This window comes from Schistocerca piceifrons, chromosome 1, assembly GCF_021461385.2.
Source record: "Schistocerca piceifrons isolate TAMUIC-IGC-003096 chromosome 1, iqSchPice1.1, whole genome shotgun sequence".
NCBI classification, from domain to species: Eukaryota; Metazoa; Arthropoda; class Insecta; order Orthoptera; family Acrididae; genus Schistocerca; species Schistocerca piceifrons.
In genome coordinates, this window is record NC_060138.1 from 264,376,990 (window position 1) to 264,395,673 (window position 18,684).

Here is an 18,684-nt window from a genome sequence, read left to right on the forward strand (position 1 = left end):
GTAAGTTAGTATCTTAACCCAACTTCCCGCAATCTACTCCAGACTGTTCGTGGAGACAATCTGTTTGTAAGCTCTTACCAGTTTTCATTTGTTGTCATCCATCTATTTGTCAAACGCAGACAAATGCTCCTACGATATTCTCACGGTGTAGTCCTTCTGAAAGGTACCTCTGCCGTCTCTTCTGGTCATACTGTTGGCAGGGGCCATCTCGTCACCAATCTTTCTGCAGTCATTGCACCACATTCGGCTACTGGCTGGTTATAATTAAAGTGCAGCTACTCAGTGTGGGCTTTAGTTATCTTGGTAAATATTCTAATGTCGAACCGATTTACGCTGGAAAAAGAATAATTCCCATTTTGGCCACAAGGTGCAAATCTGGCGCTGTGAATACAAAAAAGATGGAGTTTCCATACGTAATGGATTAGGAACTGGCAGGAAAGGTCAAACAGATGAGAAAGGCATAATGTTGATTTTGTTATTATGCACCAGATTTGTTCCTGTGGCGAAAATTGGAATAAATTTCTTTCCAGTGTACATCGGTTCTGCATATCTACCAAGTCCCGCTCCCATAATTATAATTGCAGCACACACTGGACCTCCTTACACACTGGACCTACGTCAGTAGCTGCACTTTAATTGTAACTAGCTGGTACCTGTCCGACCTCATCCCAGTGATTCAACCTTTCTCAAAGTCCCAAAGATGGCAATAAGCTTGAAAGGGGTCTACTTTGGCCATCTTTCATTAACCAGCACTCATATTTCTTTATTTTTACGATTATGAATAATATACGCTTCTTCTGCGACAATAAAGTTTTTCGAAAGGGAATACATATGGATCAGCATGTTTTCTTCAGTTTGAAAACCAGTAATTTGTTTCCATCCTAAATCGTATCTGTAAGTGTGAATGCACGAGTGCATGAGTTTGAAATATGTTGGTGGAGGATGAAAAGTTTCTTTTCTATCACGTAGATTTTTCAACTTTTTAGAGTTCCTCCAAAGATATTGGTAAAGTATTTCCCTTTAGATTCTCATCTTTCCTGCTGAAAATAAAATGGGTCCTCGTGGCAACGACCGTTAGAAAAGATTTTTCAAGTCACTCTGGGACTGGCTGCCTAGCTATAATTATACCCTTGTTCTCTGGAAGAAGGCTCGGTACGATTTCATTTCAGTTAGTCGGACTTAACTTTATTTATTTATTTGGGAATAATTGGTTCAAAAATGGTTCAAATGGTTCTGAGCATTATGCTCAAAAATGAGTCTGAGCACTATGGGACTCAACTGCTGAGGTCATTAGTCCCCTAGAACTTAGAACTAGTTAAACCTAACTAACCTAAGGACATCACAAACATCCATGCTCGAGGCAGGATTCGAACCTGCGACCGTAGCGGCCTTGCGGTTCCAGACTGCAGCGCCTTTAACCGCACGGCCACTTCGGCCGGCGAGCATTATGCGACTTAACTTCTGAGGTCATCAGTCGCCTAGAACTTAGAACTAATTAAACCTAACTAACCTAAGGACATCACATACATCCATGCCCGAGGCAGGATTCGAACCTGCGACCGTAGCGGTCGCTCGGTTCCAGACTGTAGCGTCTAGAACTGCACGGCCACTTCGGCCGGCTGGGAATCATTCAGCGTGGTCCCAGCTGCAGGGTCAACGGCTTGCGAACTTCCTTCTTGCGAACTCTGTCCCCTTTGATTTTACTGCCTTTCAGCATTCTCGTAAAATTCCGGAACAGGTATGTGTCTAGAATCAGTTACCAGTAGTTAGAAAATTTTTCGAAGCTTTCCGTTTACTTGAAAAGGAACGTATCCAGAAAGCCCAATTTCTGTTGTTTTCATTAGATTCATTGTGTGATGTGAGAACAGTAGAACCGCACTCACTTCCATTAGCTCGCATTCGCCATTTTCTGACAACCAGCGGAAAAGAGCTCCTAATAGCATAATAAATAGGCGGAAACGTTTCTCTTTGAAATACTTTGACAGAAAAATCGGGAGCCACCTGCCTAAATCCTCATTCCGTCTTCCTCACCAAAAAATTTGGTATGCGAACACATTCGCGTTATTTTAACACATAACATGGTAAATCCTTTTACCCAGCCTCTCTTTGTAGTTAACCTTCTTACTGAGCATTTCCGAGCCACTGCCTCTGTCTGTATTAACTCTTCCACTGTATCCTTTGCCTTTCATTAATAAACAGCGTTTCCTGGGCGGTGGCGGCTCGTTTCGAGGCCCACGAGGAAGACGGGCCATGGAGCGTACGTCACAGCACGTGACACTACAGGTCTTACGAGTGCCAGCAGCTGTCTCCGGCGGTGAGCGAGAAACTTATTTCGGACGAGTTAATAACTCTTGATTGCGTGTTTAAATGCGTGCCTGTTCTCGGTAGCACACGACGAAATTAAGACCTTTAGTGGGTACCTTTCCAAATTAAATATTGATTTCCCGTAGGCGCTGGAGAGAGCCGAGCGTTCGTGAAGCGTGGCGGACAAGCCGACTAGTGTGACAAGTTCATCGTAAGGCTCGAATATCACGTTGGCCCCGATCATCGCTGATTGCGTACCTTTGGTTCGCTGCCGCACCGCGTGGCTAGGTGGCGTTCCGGGGACCAGTGGGTAGCTAAGCGAGGGAGAGTTGGAGTAGCGACAGTGAGGTGAGTTTTAAAAAATGGCTCGGCGCACTATGGGACTCAACATCTGAGGTCATCAGTCCTCTAGAACTTAGAACCACTTAAACCTAACTAACCTAAGGACATGAGACACATACACGCCCGAGGCAGGATGAGGTGAGTCCGCCAAGGCTGACGAGACCGTTTACTTGGAAATGTGCCCTACTGGGCATGCTGCATGCTGGGCTGTAGCGGCTGGCAGCATTTTGCAATGGTCGCTGTCCTGGTGGTCGTACTTTCTTTTGGTTGCACACCGGCCGACGAGCAGAAGTGGAGCTACCTTGCTTGCGTTGATCGTCCACGCTTGGGTTGCTGAGAGTGTTGTTCTGGCCAGTCCACAGATTTCGATCCGGAAGGGACACCTATACATTGGGCGACACACCTTGTTGACCTTGTTGCGAGTTTAGTAACTCTTGATTGCGTGTTTAAATGCGTGCCTGTTCTCGGTATCACACGACGAAATTAAGACCTTTAGTGGGTACCTTTTAAAATTAAATATTGATTTCCCGTAGGCGCTGGAGAGAGCCGAGCGTTCGTGAAGCATGGCGGACAAGCCGACTAGTGTGACAAGTTCATCGTAAGGCTCGAATATCACGTTGGCCCCGATCATCGCTTCGTCTATATATTGTGCCTCTTGCAACTACTCCACACACACTAATTAGCGAAGTTAAGATGTTGTTCATTGTGGTTGAAAACTGGCCTTGGACCTTTAATATTTCATAAAATAACTGAAACTTATTTTTTATATATTCACTCCTGGAAATGGAAAAAAGAACACATTGACACCGGTGTGTCAGACCCACCATACTTGCTCCGGACACTGCGAGAAGGCTGTACAAGCAATGATCACACGCACGGCACAGCGGACACACCAGGAACCGCGGTGTTGGCCGTCGAATGGCACTAGCTGCGCAGCATTTGTGCACCGCCGCCGTCAGTGTCAGCCAGTTTGCCGTGGCATACGGAGCTCCATCGCAGTCTTTAACACTGGTAGCATGCCGCGACAGCGTGGACGTGAACCGTATGTGCAGTTGACGGACTTTGAGCGAGGGCGTATAGTGGGCATGCGGGAGGCCGGGTGGACGTACCGCCGAATTGCTCAACACGTGGGGCGTGAGGTCTCCACAGTACACCGATGTTGTCGCCAGTGGTCGGCGGAAGGTGCACGTGCCCGTCGACCTGGGACCGGACCGCAGCGACGCACGGATGCACGCCAAGACCGTAGGATCCTACGCAGTGCCGTAGGGGATCGCACCGCCACTTCCCAGCAAATTAGGGACACTGTTGCTCCTGGGGTATCGGCGAGGACCATTCGCAACCGTCTCCATGAAGCTGGGCTACGGTCCCGCACACCGTTAGGCCGTCTTCCGCTCACGCCCCAACATCGTGCAGCCCGCCTCCAGTGGTGTCGCGACAGGCGTGAATGGAGGGACGAATGGAGACGTGTCGTCTTCAGCGATGAGAGTCGCTTCTGCCTTGGTGCCAATGATGGTCGTATGCGTGTTTGGCGCCGTGCAGGTGAGCGCCACAATCAGGACTGCATACGACCGAGGCACACAGGGCCAACACCCGGCATCATGGTGTGGGGAGCGATCTCCTACACTGGCCGTACACCACTGGTGATCGTCGAGGGGACACTGAATAGTGCACGGTACATCCAAACCGTCATCGAACCCATCGTTCTACCATTCCTAGACCGGCAAGGGAACTTGCTGTTCCAACAGGACAATGCACGTCCGCATGTATCCCGTGCCACCCAACGTGCTCTAGAAGGTGTAAGTCAACTACCCTGGCCAGCAAGATCTCCGGATCTGTCCCCCATTGAGCATGTTTGGGACTGGATGAAGCGTCGTCTCACGCGGTCTGCACGTCCAGCACGAACGCTGGTCCAACTGAGGCGCCAGGTGGAAATGGCATGGCAAGCCGTTCCATAGGACTACATCCAGCATCTCTACGATCGTCTCCATGGGAGAATAGCAGCCTGCATTGCTGCGAAAGGTGGATATACACTGTACTAGTGCCGACATTGTGCATGCTCTGTTGCCTGTGTCTATGTGCCTGTGGTTCTGTCAGTGTGATCATGTGATGTATCTGACCCCAGGAATGTGTCAATAAAGTTTCCCCTTCCTGGGACAATGAATTCACGGTGTTCTTATTTCAATTTCCAGGAGTGTATTTCAAGAAGTTAGTTACTGTAGTATTTGATATTCTTGCATCTGGTCTGTTACTGTGTTGATTAACAGTTTTCCGTGCCTAGTCATCCCTTAATTGTGTATTGTTCTGACTCATTTCTCTAACGCAATATAATCGATAAAATGTTTATTATTCTTGTAATTTTGACGCAGTTAATTTTCTGAAAAGGTGCAAATGGTCGTGAGTGCTTGGCGGAATAATTCCACTGTGTCTTCGTCGAAATGATTCTCCAGTAGTTTCAAAGAATCCTCTAGCGGTACCCTCGCGAAAAAGGATGTAACATCAGCCGTCCGGAGAGGCCGAGCGGTTCTAGGCGCTTCAGTCTGGAAGCGTGCGAGCGCTATGGTCACAGGTTCGAATCCTGCCTCGAGCATGGATGTGTGTGATGTCCTTAGCTAGGTTTAAGTAGTTCTAAGTTCTACGGGACTGATGACCTCAGAAGTTAAGTCCCATAGTGCTCAGAGTTATTTGAACTAGAAAAAAAAGTAACATCAAAGCTGATCATAATACCTTTTTTGTCAAGACGCCACTCCTTGAGTGCCTTGACAAACTTCGTGGAATTCTTGATGTGGTAGGGACATTTACTCACGGGAGGCTTGAGTGGTTGTGTCAGGTGTTTGGCTATACCACAGTTAAGAGAATTGATCATGTCTACTATCAGGCATAGCGCTGCCTCCCTCTTGTGTATCTTGGGGAGGCCATATAACCGTGGTGGAACCGGAGCTCTGGCCTTTTTACCAGGTCCTGGTCCAGACCTGAGTTGTTGAGAAGACCGATGCTCTTTCTAGTCACAGCTGTTGTAGGGTCCTTCTCCACTTGTTTATGGGTCTGGTCCTGCAGCAGAGAATTAATCTTATCTTGTCAGCTGCTCTTAGCAACGCCGTCGCGTTCCCTCTGTCTGTTTACAGTATCCTCATCTTCTCTGAGGCTGCGTATCGCTCTACGTTCAGCCTCAGAGATGTTGGTTTTAGGCATTCTCGCTTTGTCTAGGATTCTTCAGGTCGCCAGCCTGCGTATGGCCTGTTCGACGCTGCTGATGATCTCTAATTTTGCTAATGTGCTCGGAACTGCAAAGTTTAATTCTTTGGATAGTACTGACGTTGTCGCCTCGCCCAGTTCCTTGCTGGTTAGGTTGACAATGGTCCTCGAATTCTCGGTGTCGGCCTCCTGCAGCGACCCTGGTAGCCGTTGGAATTTCTTTTGTTGTTTCGTGGCGGCCTTCCGTTTGCACAGTTCACTGGAGGCGAAGGTATTGCCATCTACACATTCCCACGTGAAAGGTGAGAGTGTCGAGGCCAATTTCAGGTGGCATGCGAGTAAGACGCGTCCAATTTTGTTAAGTTCAGACCGTGTGACGTGTATGCGCTTCCTCGCCAGTGAGCTGGCACGTTGCAGGATGCGTTTGGTTCTTGCCGTATGGATAGGATGTCACAGATGTGTGAACTGAAGCAGTACGTCCTTGGTCCCGACAACGTTGCAAGAACGCGAGTCTGCTGAGCAAACTTTCCTTCTTGATCCGAAGCTTTTACGTCGACTTGACGCTGCAATGTATGCCCTACCCGTAGAGGTGCGTTATCTGAGAATGCAGACTTTCTCGGTGAATCTTGATGATACAATCTTCTTGGGTTGACAGCCGAGTCAATGCGTTGTTCTCCAGCAACGTTTCAGCAAGTTTTTTACTTGCCTGAAGATGACAAGTAAGAAACTTGCTGAAACGTTGCCGGAGAACAACGCATTGACTCGGCTGTCAACCCGAGAATATTTTATCACCAAGATTCGCCGAGAAAGCCTGCATTCCAATATCACCTTCTTTTAATTGATTAATTGTTTATGTACATTGTTGTTTCTGAATGATTATGATACATATATATTCGTGCTTAAAATTAAACGCTGAATGCTGTTGAACAATTTTGGGGTCGAGTCCTTCCGTGAGAATTTTTTCCTAGAAATCTCTTGAGCGTAATGTGCCCATTTCACATCCCATTGCCACTGTCTCCTCTCTCACTTGCACTGTCTCCTTTTGCGTGTCTTTCCCGTTCCTCCACCATATCATAGCAGGTCAAAAATTCTGGGGTGGGGGGGGGGGGGGGGGGCGTGAAACATATTTTTCCCCTACAACCGCTTTTTAAAATTTCTGTTCAAAATGCGCTCTCCATTATACCCACACGTTAAATTGGGAGAATTCAGACCCCGATGCCTACATATGGTCTCCACTCATCTCTATTTTTCACTGTCTCCTCTTTCTCTAGCTCCCATTTCTTCTACCTACACCCATCTCTCTTCCTCTTTTACTCCTTCTGTCTCTCACTGACCATCAATATCTCCTCTCCCTTTGGTTTTCAATATTATTGTCTTCATCCATCTCTCTTTCTCTGCCACTTTCTCTCTCCCACCATCACTCTTTCCTCTTTCTTTCTCTTCCACCAAGACTCTCTCCTTCATCAAATGGTTCAATTGGTTCTTAACATCTGACGTCATCAGAACTACTTGAACCTAACTAACCTAAGGACATCACACACATCCATGCCCGAGGCAGGATTCGAACCTGCGACCTAGCGGTCGCGCGGTTCCAGACTGAAGTGCCTAGAACCGCTCGGTCACAGCGGCCGGCTCTCCTTCATCGCCACTGCCTCTCTGCTACTCTGTTTCGGCACAAAAAATTGCGAATATGTTTGCATGCCATAGTTTTTGTTGAGGAAGGCGGTATGAGAACTTCTCTGTCAGGGTTTTTAAAGAGGACATATTCGCCTTTTTTCGCTGGTTCTCTTCTTCTCCCTGCTACAGAAGGATGTGCCGCTTATGTAAAACGGATTCTATAGGTCAGTAAAGTTTTGACTGTTCGTTTGTATACTTTGACATAAAAAGAGCAAATAAGCACGCATAATATAACACTAACTCATTCGCCTTACATTTTTTCTGGATACTTTGCTCATCGATCGCAGTTCATCAGAAATGCCCGGCTTATGATTTGCAGCTTAAAAGAGGAAAATTTTTATTAGAAATACTTTATTGAATTCGCAGACTTTCCAGTGTTAGATAATTTTTTGCAGTCATTTTAAGTTCTTTTCAGACATCGTAACACCCTTTTTAGGCCACTTTTTATCACTGATGTATGACTTTGAGCATATTCATATAGACGTACACTGCCCGTTATACAGAGGCAGGGTGTCATAAAGTTTATTCTGTGTAAAAATGTAGACTAAAACCATAGTTTGGTGCTCTCAGAACCCTTGTGATGACCTAGAACCCTTGCCACGTGTTCACTTCGTCAGTTAAAATACATTTACTCCTTAGACCGCATTTTACGTGCAAATGTACAGTAACTTTCAACGTCTGGATCTCACTAACGGATAATGATTTCGAAAAAAATTTCATTGTTCCGCGAGAAAAGGATCATAATAAGAAATGGTAACAATTTTGACGATTTTCCATGAAAATAAATTATAGGGGTGGCTATTCCCACAACTGGTACTTTTGAAACCCGAAAATCCTGGCTTTTAGGCTGTACATTGAGAACGGACATAGATTCTAGAAAATGGGAAAACACGTTTCTAGATGAATGTCTCAAGAATGTACAGATAAAAATTGAGCCATTTACTACGCTTAGTTATTTAGATAAGTGTAGACCACTGTCCAAAACTGGCTAAAAACCGGTCTTTGTGTTTTTCTGCATGAGTACGGAAACTTAGAACTTCTGGTTCTCGGTCACAGATAATGTTATCGAAAAAAGTATCTGAATCCCAGAGAATATCATCTTCAGAAAATATGGAAAAAATTTCAATAATCTTCCATGAATAGACATTATACAACAGATCGTCTCCACAACTGGTACTTTTCGTATTAAAAAACTATGGTTTTTCTGAGTTTTCTCAGGAATCGCCCTTGGGCAAATGTTGCTTTTATAAGCTGCCTAAGGTCCACTCTACACCACATATAACGCAAAACAACCAATCGATTTGCTCAATTTGCCTGGACTAGAGGCCGGCCGGAATGGCCGAGCGGTTCTAGGCGCTACAATCTGGAGCCGCGCGACCGCTACGGTCGCAGGTTCGCATCCTGCCTCGGGCATGGATGTGTGTGATGTCCGTAGGTTAGTTAGGGTTAAGTAGTTTTAAGTTCTAGGGGTCTGATGACCTCAGAAGTTAAGTCCCATAGTGCTCAGAGCCATTTGAACCATTTTTGAACCTGGACTAGAGGAAGTGTCTAATGTTTAAATTTTAAACTTGTACTGTATGAAAGCTACAGTGTGCCTAGTTTCCTGATAGGTATACAAAAGGTCGCTAGGCCAAGTGCTACCTTTTGTCTGTGATCAATAATATCTGACATATGACCCCATGAAAACTCCCATTTTCGCGCGCGGCTTTTGGAACATGTTGTACTTCCTTGAAAGCATTTCCGGCTCGTAAATTTATTGCAGGAAACATTGCTGGGGAATAGTCGCCGTTTGTGTTGTGTTACATGTGACTGCAATTCGTTTGGCCGCGATGTTGCCAGATAACATTGTCTGAATATACAATTTTTATGGTGCATGCAAACATATCTTTACGCCACACAAGCTGATTAAAACAAACACCACACGATTGCTTTAGAAATCGTTACAAAACAAAATAATTCACACATTACGACTACAATAGTCTAAAGTTATTGGTGAACGTTAAATAGACAAGCAAAATCGAAATTCGTTGATAGCGACATGTGTGTGCGACGCTAATAAATTTTCGCTCTCGTCGTAGTTTGACGCCCTCGAAAGTAAAGAATTTACTGTCAGTGAAGTTGAGAAACTGACCAGGTCAGGCCTGGAAAAGCTCTCCAGAAATTGTCTGCAGGATACTGTGACGCACAAGAGGGGCGTAACTGCTGATGCGTCGAACAGGAAACGTCATCCTTGCAAGCTGCTCGTCTACTAAAGAAGTTTAGCGTGATTATGAGTATAGCGGTTCTCACCCGTTCAAGACAATGCAGCAAACATTTTGTATACAGCTAGTAAGAAGACAGTCGCCATTTCCTCCCTTTTTATCTTCTTCCCCCTGATGATCTTGTAAAATTTGCGGCAAGATCTTACGGGACCAAACTGCTTACGTCACCAGTCCCTAAGGTTACACACTACTTAATCCAACTTAAACTAACTTACGCTATGGACAACACACACATCCATGCCCGAGGGAGGACTCGAACCTCCGACGGGGAAGCTGCGCAGACCGCGACAAGACGCTGAGAGCGCGCGGCTACCCAGCGCGGCGGTGGTCTTGCTTGCGTCCTTTCACCGAGGAGACAATAATCATGGGATACCTCCCAATATCGAGTCGGATCTCCGTTTGCCCAACCTAATGCAGCAACTCGACGTTGCATGGATTTAACAAGTCGTTGTTAAGTCCCCTGCAAAAGTACTGAACCCTGCCGCCTCTATGGCCGTTCATACTTACTAAAGTGTTGCCGGTGCAGGCTTTCTTTTGCAACCTCTCGATTATATCCCATATACGCTCGACGGGATTCATGTGGGGTGATCTGGGTGGCCAAACCAATCGCTCGAACTTGTGACGGTACGTCACATAAATAGACATTTGGAGAACGGGAAAGGAAGTTTTTGTTATGAGACTTGTGAATTATAAATTATTTCAAGACTGTGTACGTGTGCGCGATGTATGACAAATAGTAAAGAACGTAAGTTATTATTATCAAGACACAAATATCGATGTAATTAACAAAACACAGTTTTTTTGGTATAATCTCTGTGTAACATAGGCCATGAAGATCAGAGACAATGCTTTGATTGAACTATCTCTCCTGTTTTGTTTCGTCTAGCGGTAGGCCGCCATTGTAATGCTGTCTGATAATTAACGTAAGTTTTATCTGTGTTTTTGAAACATATAATAGGAATTGTTATTAGAAAGTGTGTGTGACTCACTTAGTTGTCATCTCTCATGATCGCAACCTTTAATTATAATTAACAAAGGTTTTACAGGACTACGTAGCGCAGGGAGCTCATCTCCCCTAGCAGCCATTACGCATTTTATTAAATGTAAATGCGAGAGATTCCCAATTTTGATCTTTCATTAATTTCGAAGTTAAAATTAATTTCAGTTACCAAAATTCACAGCACTGAATGAGTTCAGTATGTTTTATTTTGGCCGCCTAACGGCAGACGAGATTCTCTCCAGTTTTGCCTTGCAAATAATGAACAAGAAGCATTGAAAATCATTACATTCCGCAGTATCTCAGTTAATCTTTATGTAATTTGGTACATAAATAACCAGTAGCCCCTGAGACCCATATTAACAATTACAGTTTGCGTAAGAGTACGCATATTTTATTTTCTAAATAGCAGCGCTCACGCAAAATATTTATTAGAAGGCGTTGAGTCGCGCGCTGTGTTTAAAAAAATGTTATATCGTACTACTTCGGGGCAGCCGATGTCCGTACGAGTGTTACCGCGGTATAAGTTAATTAAAAGTCTCATGTTAGCCCACAATATTTAAATCCACCCAACCAAAATCATAAAATATATAATTATAAAAATAAAAATATACACTTATACCGTGATAAACTGTCCAGGATGTTCTTCAAACCTATCTCGAACAGTGGTAGATCGGTGACATGGCGCATTGTCGTCCATAAAAATTCCGTCATTGTTTGGGTACATGAAGTCATGAAATGGTCTCCTAGTAGCCGAACATAAGTATTTCCTGTTAATGATCGGTTCAGTTGAACCACTCAGTCCGTTCCACGTAAACACAGCCCACACCATTATGAAGCCGATACCACCACAGTGCGTTGTTGACAACTTGGGTCCATGGCTTCGTGAAGTCCGCTCCACATTCTAACCCTACCATCAGCTCTTAACATCTGAAATGGAGCCTCATTGACCCGGCCACGGTTTTCCAGCGGTCTAGTGTTCAACCGATACGGTCACGAGCTCGGGAGAGAAGCTGCAGTTGATTTAAAAAAGCGGATAAAGTGTCACTAGAAGCCTTCCTAAGAGACAATCTCCATTCCTTCCGAACTGACTATGCAAATGTAGACGAGATGTGGCTCAAATTCAGAGATGTAGTAGGAACAGCAATTGAGAGATTCATACCTCACAAATTGGTAAGAGATGGAACTGATCCCCCCTGGTACACAAAACAGGTCCGAACGCTGTTGTAGACGCAACGGAAAAAGCATGCAAAGTTCAGAAGAACGCGAAATCCCGAAGATTGGCTAAAATATACAGACGCGCGAAATTTGGCACGGACTTCAATGCGAGATGCCTTTGATAGGTTCCACAACGAAACATTGTCTCGAAATTTGGTAGAAAATCCGAAGAAATTCTGGTCGTATGTAAAGTACACAAGCGGCAAGACGCAGTCAATACCTTCGCTGCGCAGTGCCGATGGTACTGTTACCGACGACTGTGCCGCTAAAGCGGAGTTATTGAACGCAGTTTTCCGAAATTCCTTCACCAGGGAAGACGAATGGAATATTCCAGAATGGTACTGTTACCGACGACTGTGCCGCTAAAGCGGAGTTATTGAACGCAGTTTTCCGAAATTCCTTCACCAGGGAAGACGAATGGAATATTCCAGAATTTGAAACGCGAACAGCTGCTAGCATGAGTTTCTTAGAAGTAGATACCTTAGGGGTTGCGAAGCAACTCAAATCGATTGATACGGGCAAGTCTTCAGGTCCAGATTGTATACCGATTAGGTTCCTTTCAGATTACGCTGATACAACAGCTCCCTACTTAGCAATCATATACAACCGCACGCTCACCGATAGATCTGTACCTACAGATTGGAAAATTGCGCAGGTCGCACCAGTGTTTAAGAAGGGTAGTAGGAGTAATCCATCTAACTACAGACCTATATCATTGACGTCGGTTTGCAGTAGGGTTTTGGAGCATATACTGTATTCAAACATTATGAATCACCTCGAAGGGAACGATCTATTGATACGTAATCAGCATGGTTTCAGAAAACATCGTTCTTGTGCAACGCAGCTAGCTCTTTATTCGCACGAAGTAATGGCCGCTATCGACAGGGGATCTCAGGTTGATTCCGTATTTCTAGATTTCCGGAAAGCTTTTGACACCGTTCCTCACAAGCGACTTCTAATCAAGCTGCGGGCCTATGGGGTATCGTCTCAGTTGTGCGACTGGATTCGTGATTTCCTGTCAGGAAGGTCGCAGTTCGTAGTAATAGACGGCAAATCATCGAGTAAAACTGAAGTGATATCAGGTGTTCCCCAGGGAAGCGTCCTGGGACCTCTGTTGTTCCTGATCTATATAAATGACCTGGGTGACAATCTGAGCAGTTCTCTTAGATTGTTCGCAGATGTTGCTGCAATTTACCGTCTAGTAAGGTCATCCGAAGACCAGTATCAGTTGCAAAGCGATTTAGAAAAGATTGCTGTATGGTGTGGCAGGTGGCAGCTGACGCTAAATAACGAAAAGTGTGAGGTGATCCACATGAGTTCCAAAAGAAATCCGCTGGAATTCGATTACTCGATAAATAGTACAATTCTCAAGGCTGTCAATTCAACTAAGTACCTGGGTGTTAAAATTACGAACAACTTCAGTTGGAAAGACCACATAGATAATATTGAGGGGAAGGCGAGCCAAAGGTTGCGTTTCATTGGCAGGACACTTAGAAGATGCAACAAGTCCACTAAAGAGACAGCTTACACTACAATCGTTCGTCCTCTGTTAGAATATTGCTGCGCGGCGTGGGATCCTTACCAGGTGGGATTGACGGAGGACATCGAAAGGGTGCAAAAATGGGAAGCTCGTTTTGTATTATCACGTAATAGGGGAGAGAGTGTGGCAGATATGATACGCGAGTTGGGATGGAAGTCATTAAAGCAAAGATGTTTTTCGTCGCGGCGAGATCTATTTACGAAATTTCAGTCACCAACTTTCTCTTCCGAATGCGAAATTATTTTGTTGAGCCCAACCTACATAGGTAGGAATGATCATCAAAATAAAATAAGAGAAATCAGAGCTCGAACAGAAAGGTTTGGGTGTTCGTCTTTCCCGCGCGCTGTTCGGGAGTGGAATACTAGAGAGATAGTATGATTGTGGTTCGATGAACCCTCTGCCAAGCACTTAAATGTGAATTGCAGAGTAGTCATGTAGATGTAGATGTAGATGTACTGTTAGCAAAGGCACTCGTGTCGGTCGTCTGCTGCCATAGCCCAGCAAAGCCAAATTTCGTTGCACTGTCCTAACGGACACGTCCGTTGTATCTTCCACATTGACCTTTGCTGTTATTTCGCGCAATGCTGCTTGTCTGTTAGTACAACACTACACAAACGCTGTTTCTCCCGCTCGTTAAGTGCAGACCTTCGGCCACTGCGTTCTCCGTGGTGAGAGGTAATGCCTGAAATTTGACACTATGGATCTCGGAATATTGAATGCCCTAACGACTTCCGAAATGGAATGTTCCATGCGTCTTAACTCTAACTACAATTCTGCGGCCCTAATCACGTAGGAAACGTTTTCACGTGAATCAACTAGGTACAAATGACAGCTACAATAATGCACTGCTCTTTTATACCTTGTGTACGTGATATGTGTATATTGCTATCGCGTGACTTCTGTCACCTGCCGGCCGGGGTGGCCGAGCGGCTCTAGGCGCTACAGTTTGTCGCAGGTTCGAATCCTGCCTCGGGCATGGATGTGTGTGATGTCCTTAGGTTAGTTAGGTTTAAGTAGTTCAAGTTCTAGGGGACGGATGTCCTCAGAAGTTAAGTCCCATAGTGCTCAGAGCCATTTGAGCCAATCTGTCACCTCATTGTTGAAGCGACAACAAAAGTAATGCTACGTTGGCAACACTGTAGTTGTACGCGGTAGGCGCGCTCAAACAATTCATCTTTAACGGGGTTTAGTTGTTAAGCGCGATTTGCGGAATACAAAATTTTCTAGCCTATAGGTCACAATATTAAGCACTAACCTTGGGCAGAGGCCGTCGCTGTTTCTCAAGATGTAGTCCTGTCAGCTCTACCATGTTGGGAAGCAGCGGCCGTGGGTAATTCATGCTGTAATGATTAGTTATAAGAAGGAGGCTGCAGTTTCGTTCCATTTCGTACACAGATGGAGCGTCAGGGCCAAAATATTTCCTCATTATCCGCTCTTGATCTGGCATAATTACATAGTTCCATGAGTGTAGAAAGAGGCCCATTATGTATGCGTTGTACATTCTTTCCCAGAACGACATGTGGTCGTTGTAGGGGAGTGACATATCAGGACAATAGGCGGGGTTGTTGGGATTTCCTTGCATTACGTGCAGCGGACCGGGCGCAGTAAGCGAGACAAAGCCTATGAGTGGTGGTGATCCCACCTTGTGTACGAGGCCGTAGTAGCACTGGTACATTAGTCGCTCGACAATAACGACGTCAAAACTAGGCGCCGACCTGAAATCGAAAATAAAGACTTTGTATAACCTGTCTAGCAGTACGAGTTACTGATGTCATGTTTGACAGGTAATGATAGTTGAGCAGAGTCACACTTACCGGATAAAATCTTTCATCTCTGGGGAGTCCAGTTGGATTTCACATATCCTTTGCCCCATGTGAGGTAAAAGGCGCAGCATATCGTGTGGAACGGCATCCGACAGTGAATTGAAGTCATACGTCGCTCTCCAGAAATCGTACGTCACGGATACATCTATTTCAGTATAATTTACTATTTTTTCCTGCAAAATAAAGAGCAAGATAATGCAAAATTGTTCTATGGGAACATTGTAACGTTGGCGCTTATCTTCGTGCTATGATACCACCATCAGAGATCTTATTTGAAGTATCTATAGAGCAAAATTAAACAGGAAAAAATTAAAACTGTAAAAATTACGCCATACCAAAATCATACCAAAGGCTCTCAAAAGTGAACAATAATTCTTAATAATGCAATGAGGAGCAATATTCTCGTATACAAACCTCACTACTATGTCAATGACATACAGAACCCCACTGAAAAACACATTTTATCTTGTAATTTTCATTTTTTCAGACACTTTCAGACTTTCTCAACTGCCTGTGTATCGTACAGTGTCACCACTAGCGTCAACATATCTAACTCTAGCAGTCCCTATTGTGTACTGGTCGGCAATTTCATGTACCTATTTATCACAATCTCAAAATAATGGTTTTTAAGTTACTGTCTTTGTCCCAGGGCCCAGGTCCAGTCCAGCACACTGTTTTAATCTATGAGGTAGTTTTGAACAAGTGTTCATTTGTGTTTCATATGATATTCTTAAACCAAATTACGATGAAGATGAAGTGTAAATCGTTGCACAGAGGCTGAGTTTGCTGTTTTAAGAACATAACATGAAGCTCTGTACTGCTAAGCCAAAAGCAACAACCGAGCGACGTGGTGCAGTGGTAGCACACTGGACTCGCATTCGGGAGGACGACGGTTCAATCCCGCGTCCGGCCATCCTGATTTAGGTTTTCCGTGATTTTCATAAATCACTCCAGGCAAATGCTTGGATGGTTCCTTTGAAAGGGCACGGCCGACTTCCTTCCCCAACCTTCCCTAATCCGATGAGACCGATGACCTCGCTGTTTGGTCTCTTCCCCCAAACAACCCAACCCAAAAGCAACACATAAGATGAAAAATTGTCGTTTATGATAATACAGTAGAGCAGACTGTCTTGGAAATTAACCACGCTATCTATAAGATCAGCGCCAACGGCCTTGCGACAGTGGTAACACCGATCACCGAAGTTAAGCGCAGTCAGGCTTGGCCAACACTTGGCTGAGTCAGTGTACAGGTCTGTCGAGTACTGTTGGCAAGCCGGGTGCACTCAGCCCCTGTGAGGTCAATTGAGGAGCTACTTGACTGAGAAGTAGCGGCACCGGTCACGAAAACAGACAACGGCCGGTGCTGACCACATGACCCTTCATATCCGCACCCGGTGACACCTGACTAAGGCTAACACAACGGCCGGTCAGTACCGTTGTACCTTCAAGGCCTGTTCGGATAGCGGTTTTTTTTTTCTATAAGAACAAGATGTAGATTAAAAAACATGTAAAATTTCAATACATTTGTTGCAATTTTAAAAAATAAGATAAGGAAAGAAATGAAAATTCACAATACTATCACATCTTTGTACAGGATGGCGCACGAAATGTGTTACCATTTTGTTTTTGAATATAAACTTTATTGTCAATACAATTTGAAAGGAACATATACTATAGCCGGCCGCAGTGGTCTAGCGGTTCTAGGCGCTCAGTCCGGAACAGCGCGACTGCTACGGTCGCAGGTTCGAATCCTGCCTCGGGCATGGATGTGTGTGATGTCCTTAGGTTAGTTAGGTTTAAGTAGTTCTAAGTTCTAGGGGACTGATGACCACAGATGTTAAGTCCCATAGTGCTCAGAGCCATTTAAACCATTTTTGAACATATACTATAAAGAAGAGCCGTCCATGGAGATCTGTTCTAACCCAGCACATGCTCAATATGTCCACCATTTCGTTTCCTAACCTCCATCAAACGAACACTAAAGTTAGTGATTACCCTACGGCATATGTCTTCCGTAATTTCACTGCAAGCTTGAAGAATAAGTCTTCTGAGCTTCATTAAATCACGTGGACGTTACGCGAAAATTTTTTCCTTTAGGTACCCCCGAAAAAAGTCACAAGGATTGAGGTCTGGACTATTGTGGGGGGAGGGGGGGAGGGGCAATTTTGTCCGTCATTGAAGCGACCTGGAAACCTGAATGAAATGATCCGCATGTCGAAATGCTCTTGTAAAAACTCCAACACAGTGTTTGCATATGTGGCCTTGCTCCATCTTGCATGAACCACTGCGTGTTGAAGGGCAAGGCAGTAGCAAGAAGCTGTGGAATGAAGCTGTTGCGAAGCATGCCCAAATAACGCTCGCTGTTCACAGTTTCTTCAAATAAAAAGGGTCCAGTAAGTCCGTGACTGGAAATTGCTGCCCACGCTGTAATCCTCGGAGCATAATGTTATCGTTCATGAAGCACTTGTGGGTTTTCAGTGCCCCGAAAGTGTACATTTTGTTTGTTAATCACACCGTCTAAATGAAAATGCGCCTCGTCTGAAAACCAAACGTTGTTGAGAGTTTCTTCCCTATCCTCCGCCCACTGTGCAAACGGTAGTCTCTGCTGCTTGTGTTCTTCAGTGAACTTCTGTGCATAGGTCATCTTGTATGGGTACATATGGAGGTCACTTTTAAGAATGCGTTGGAAGGAGTGTCTGGATATTCTCAGTTGCACTGCCGCCTATCTACACGATTTCCCGGGACTTCTCTGTACAGCAACTCGTACCGCTTCAATATTCTCCGGCGAACAAACAGGCTTAGGCCGAGGTCGCTTCGCTTCTAATACTGTTTCTTCCTGTACAAATTTATCGTACAACCTGTGGATGGTCTTCTTGCAAGGGACTCATCGTGCGTTAAACTGTTGTCGAAAACGCCTCGAGTCACAACAAGGCTTTTCGTTTCATGAAAAAGTAACACAATTGCCGATCGTTGCTGTGTCGTCAGCCTTCCATTGTCAGCCATTGCTGCTTACTAGTCTCCTAGCGGCAGTATCGTGAATTACACGTCATTTCGTAACTCATTTGTTTTTCCAAGCTCTGCTGGTAGTGCTCCAGATCCCAGCGGGATATCTAATGTGCGTCGTAAATTGTGAAAGAAACAATTGGTAACACATTTCGTGCGCCACCCTGTATATGATCAGGAGTTACAAATAAAATAACCTGTGGGTGCAGCATGGTTACATAAATAACATCTCTAGATACACCTGTGCACATGGCAAAAAAATTCCAGAAATTACTTTACATCAATGCATAGACAACATAACAGCAGTTCTGGCAACGTATATGTTAC

The 18,684-nt window shown here is 44.9% G+C and overlaps 1 protein-coding gene across 3 annotated transcripts in view; it reads right to left on the reverse strand.

Annotated features, from left to right (window-relative positions):
• LOC124793848 (UDP-glycosyltransferase UGT5-like) overlaps positions 1-15,480 on the reverse strand; it is a 76,553-nt gene extending 61,073 nt beyond the window's left edge. For all 3 annotated transcript variants that reach the window (XR_007016581.1, XM_047258053.1, XM_047258052.1), the window contains exons 1-2: positions 15,346-15,480; positions 14,787-15,246 (exon numbers count right to left, since the gene is read on the reverse strand). Coding sequence is in view for 2 of the 3 variants with exons in the window: in XM_047258053.1 (XP_047114009.1) it covers positions 14,787-15,246; positions 15,346-15,425 (540 nt within the window). In the remaining variant the exon portion in view is untranslated. The remainder of the gene's footprint in view (positions 1-14,786; positions 15,247-15,345) is intronic.
• Positions 15,481-18,684: the final 3,204 nt, after the last annotated feature.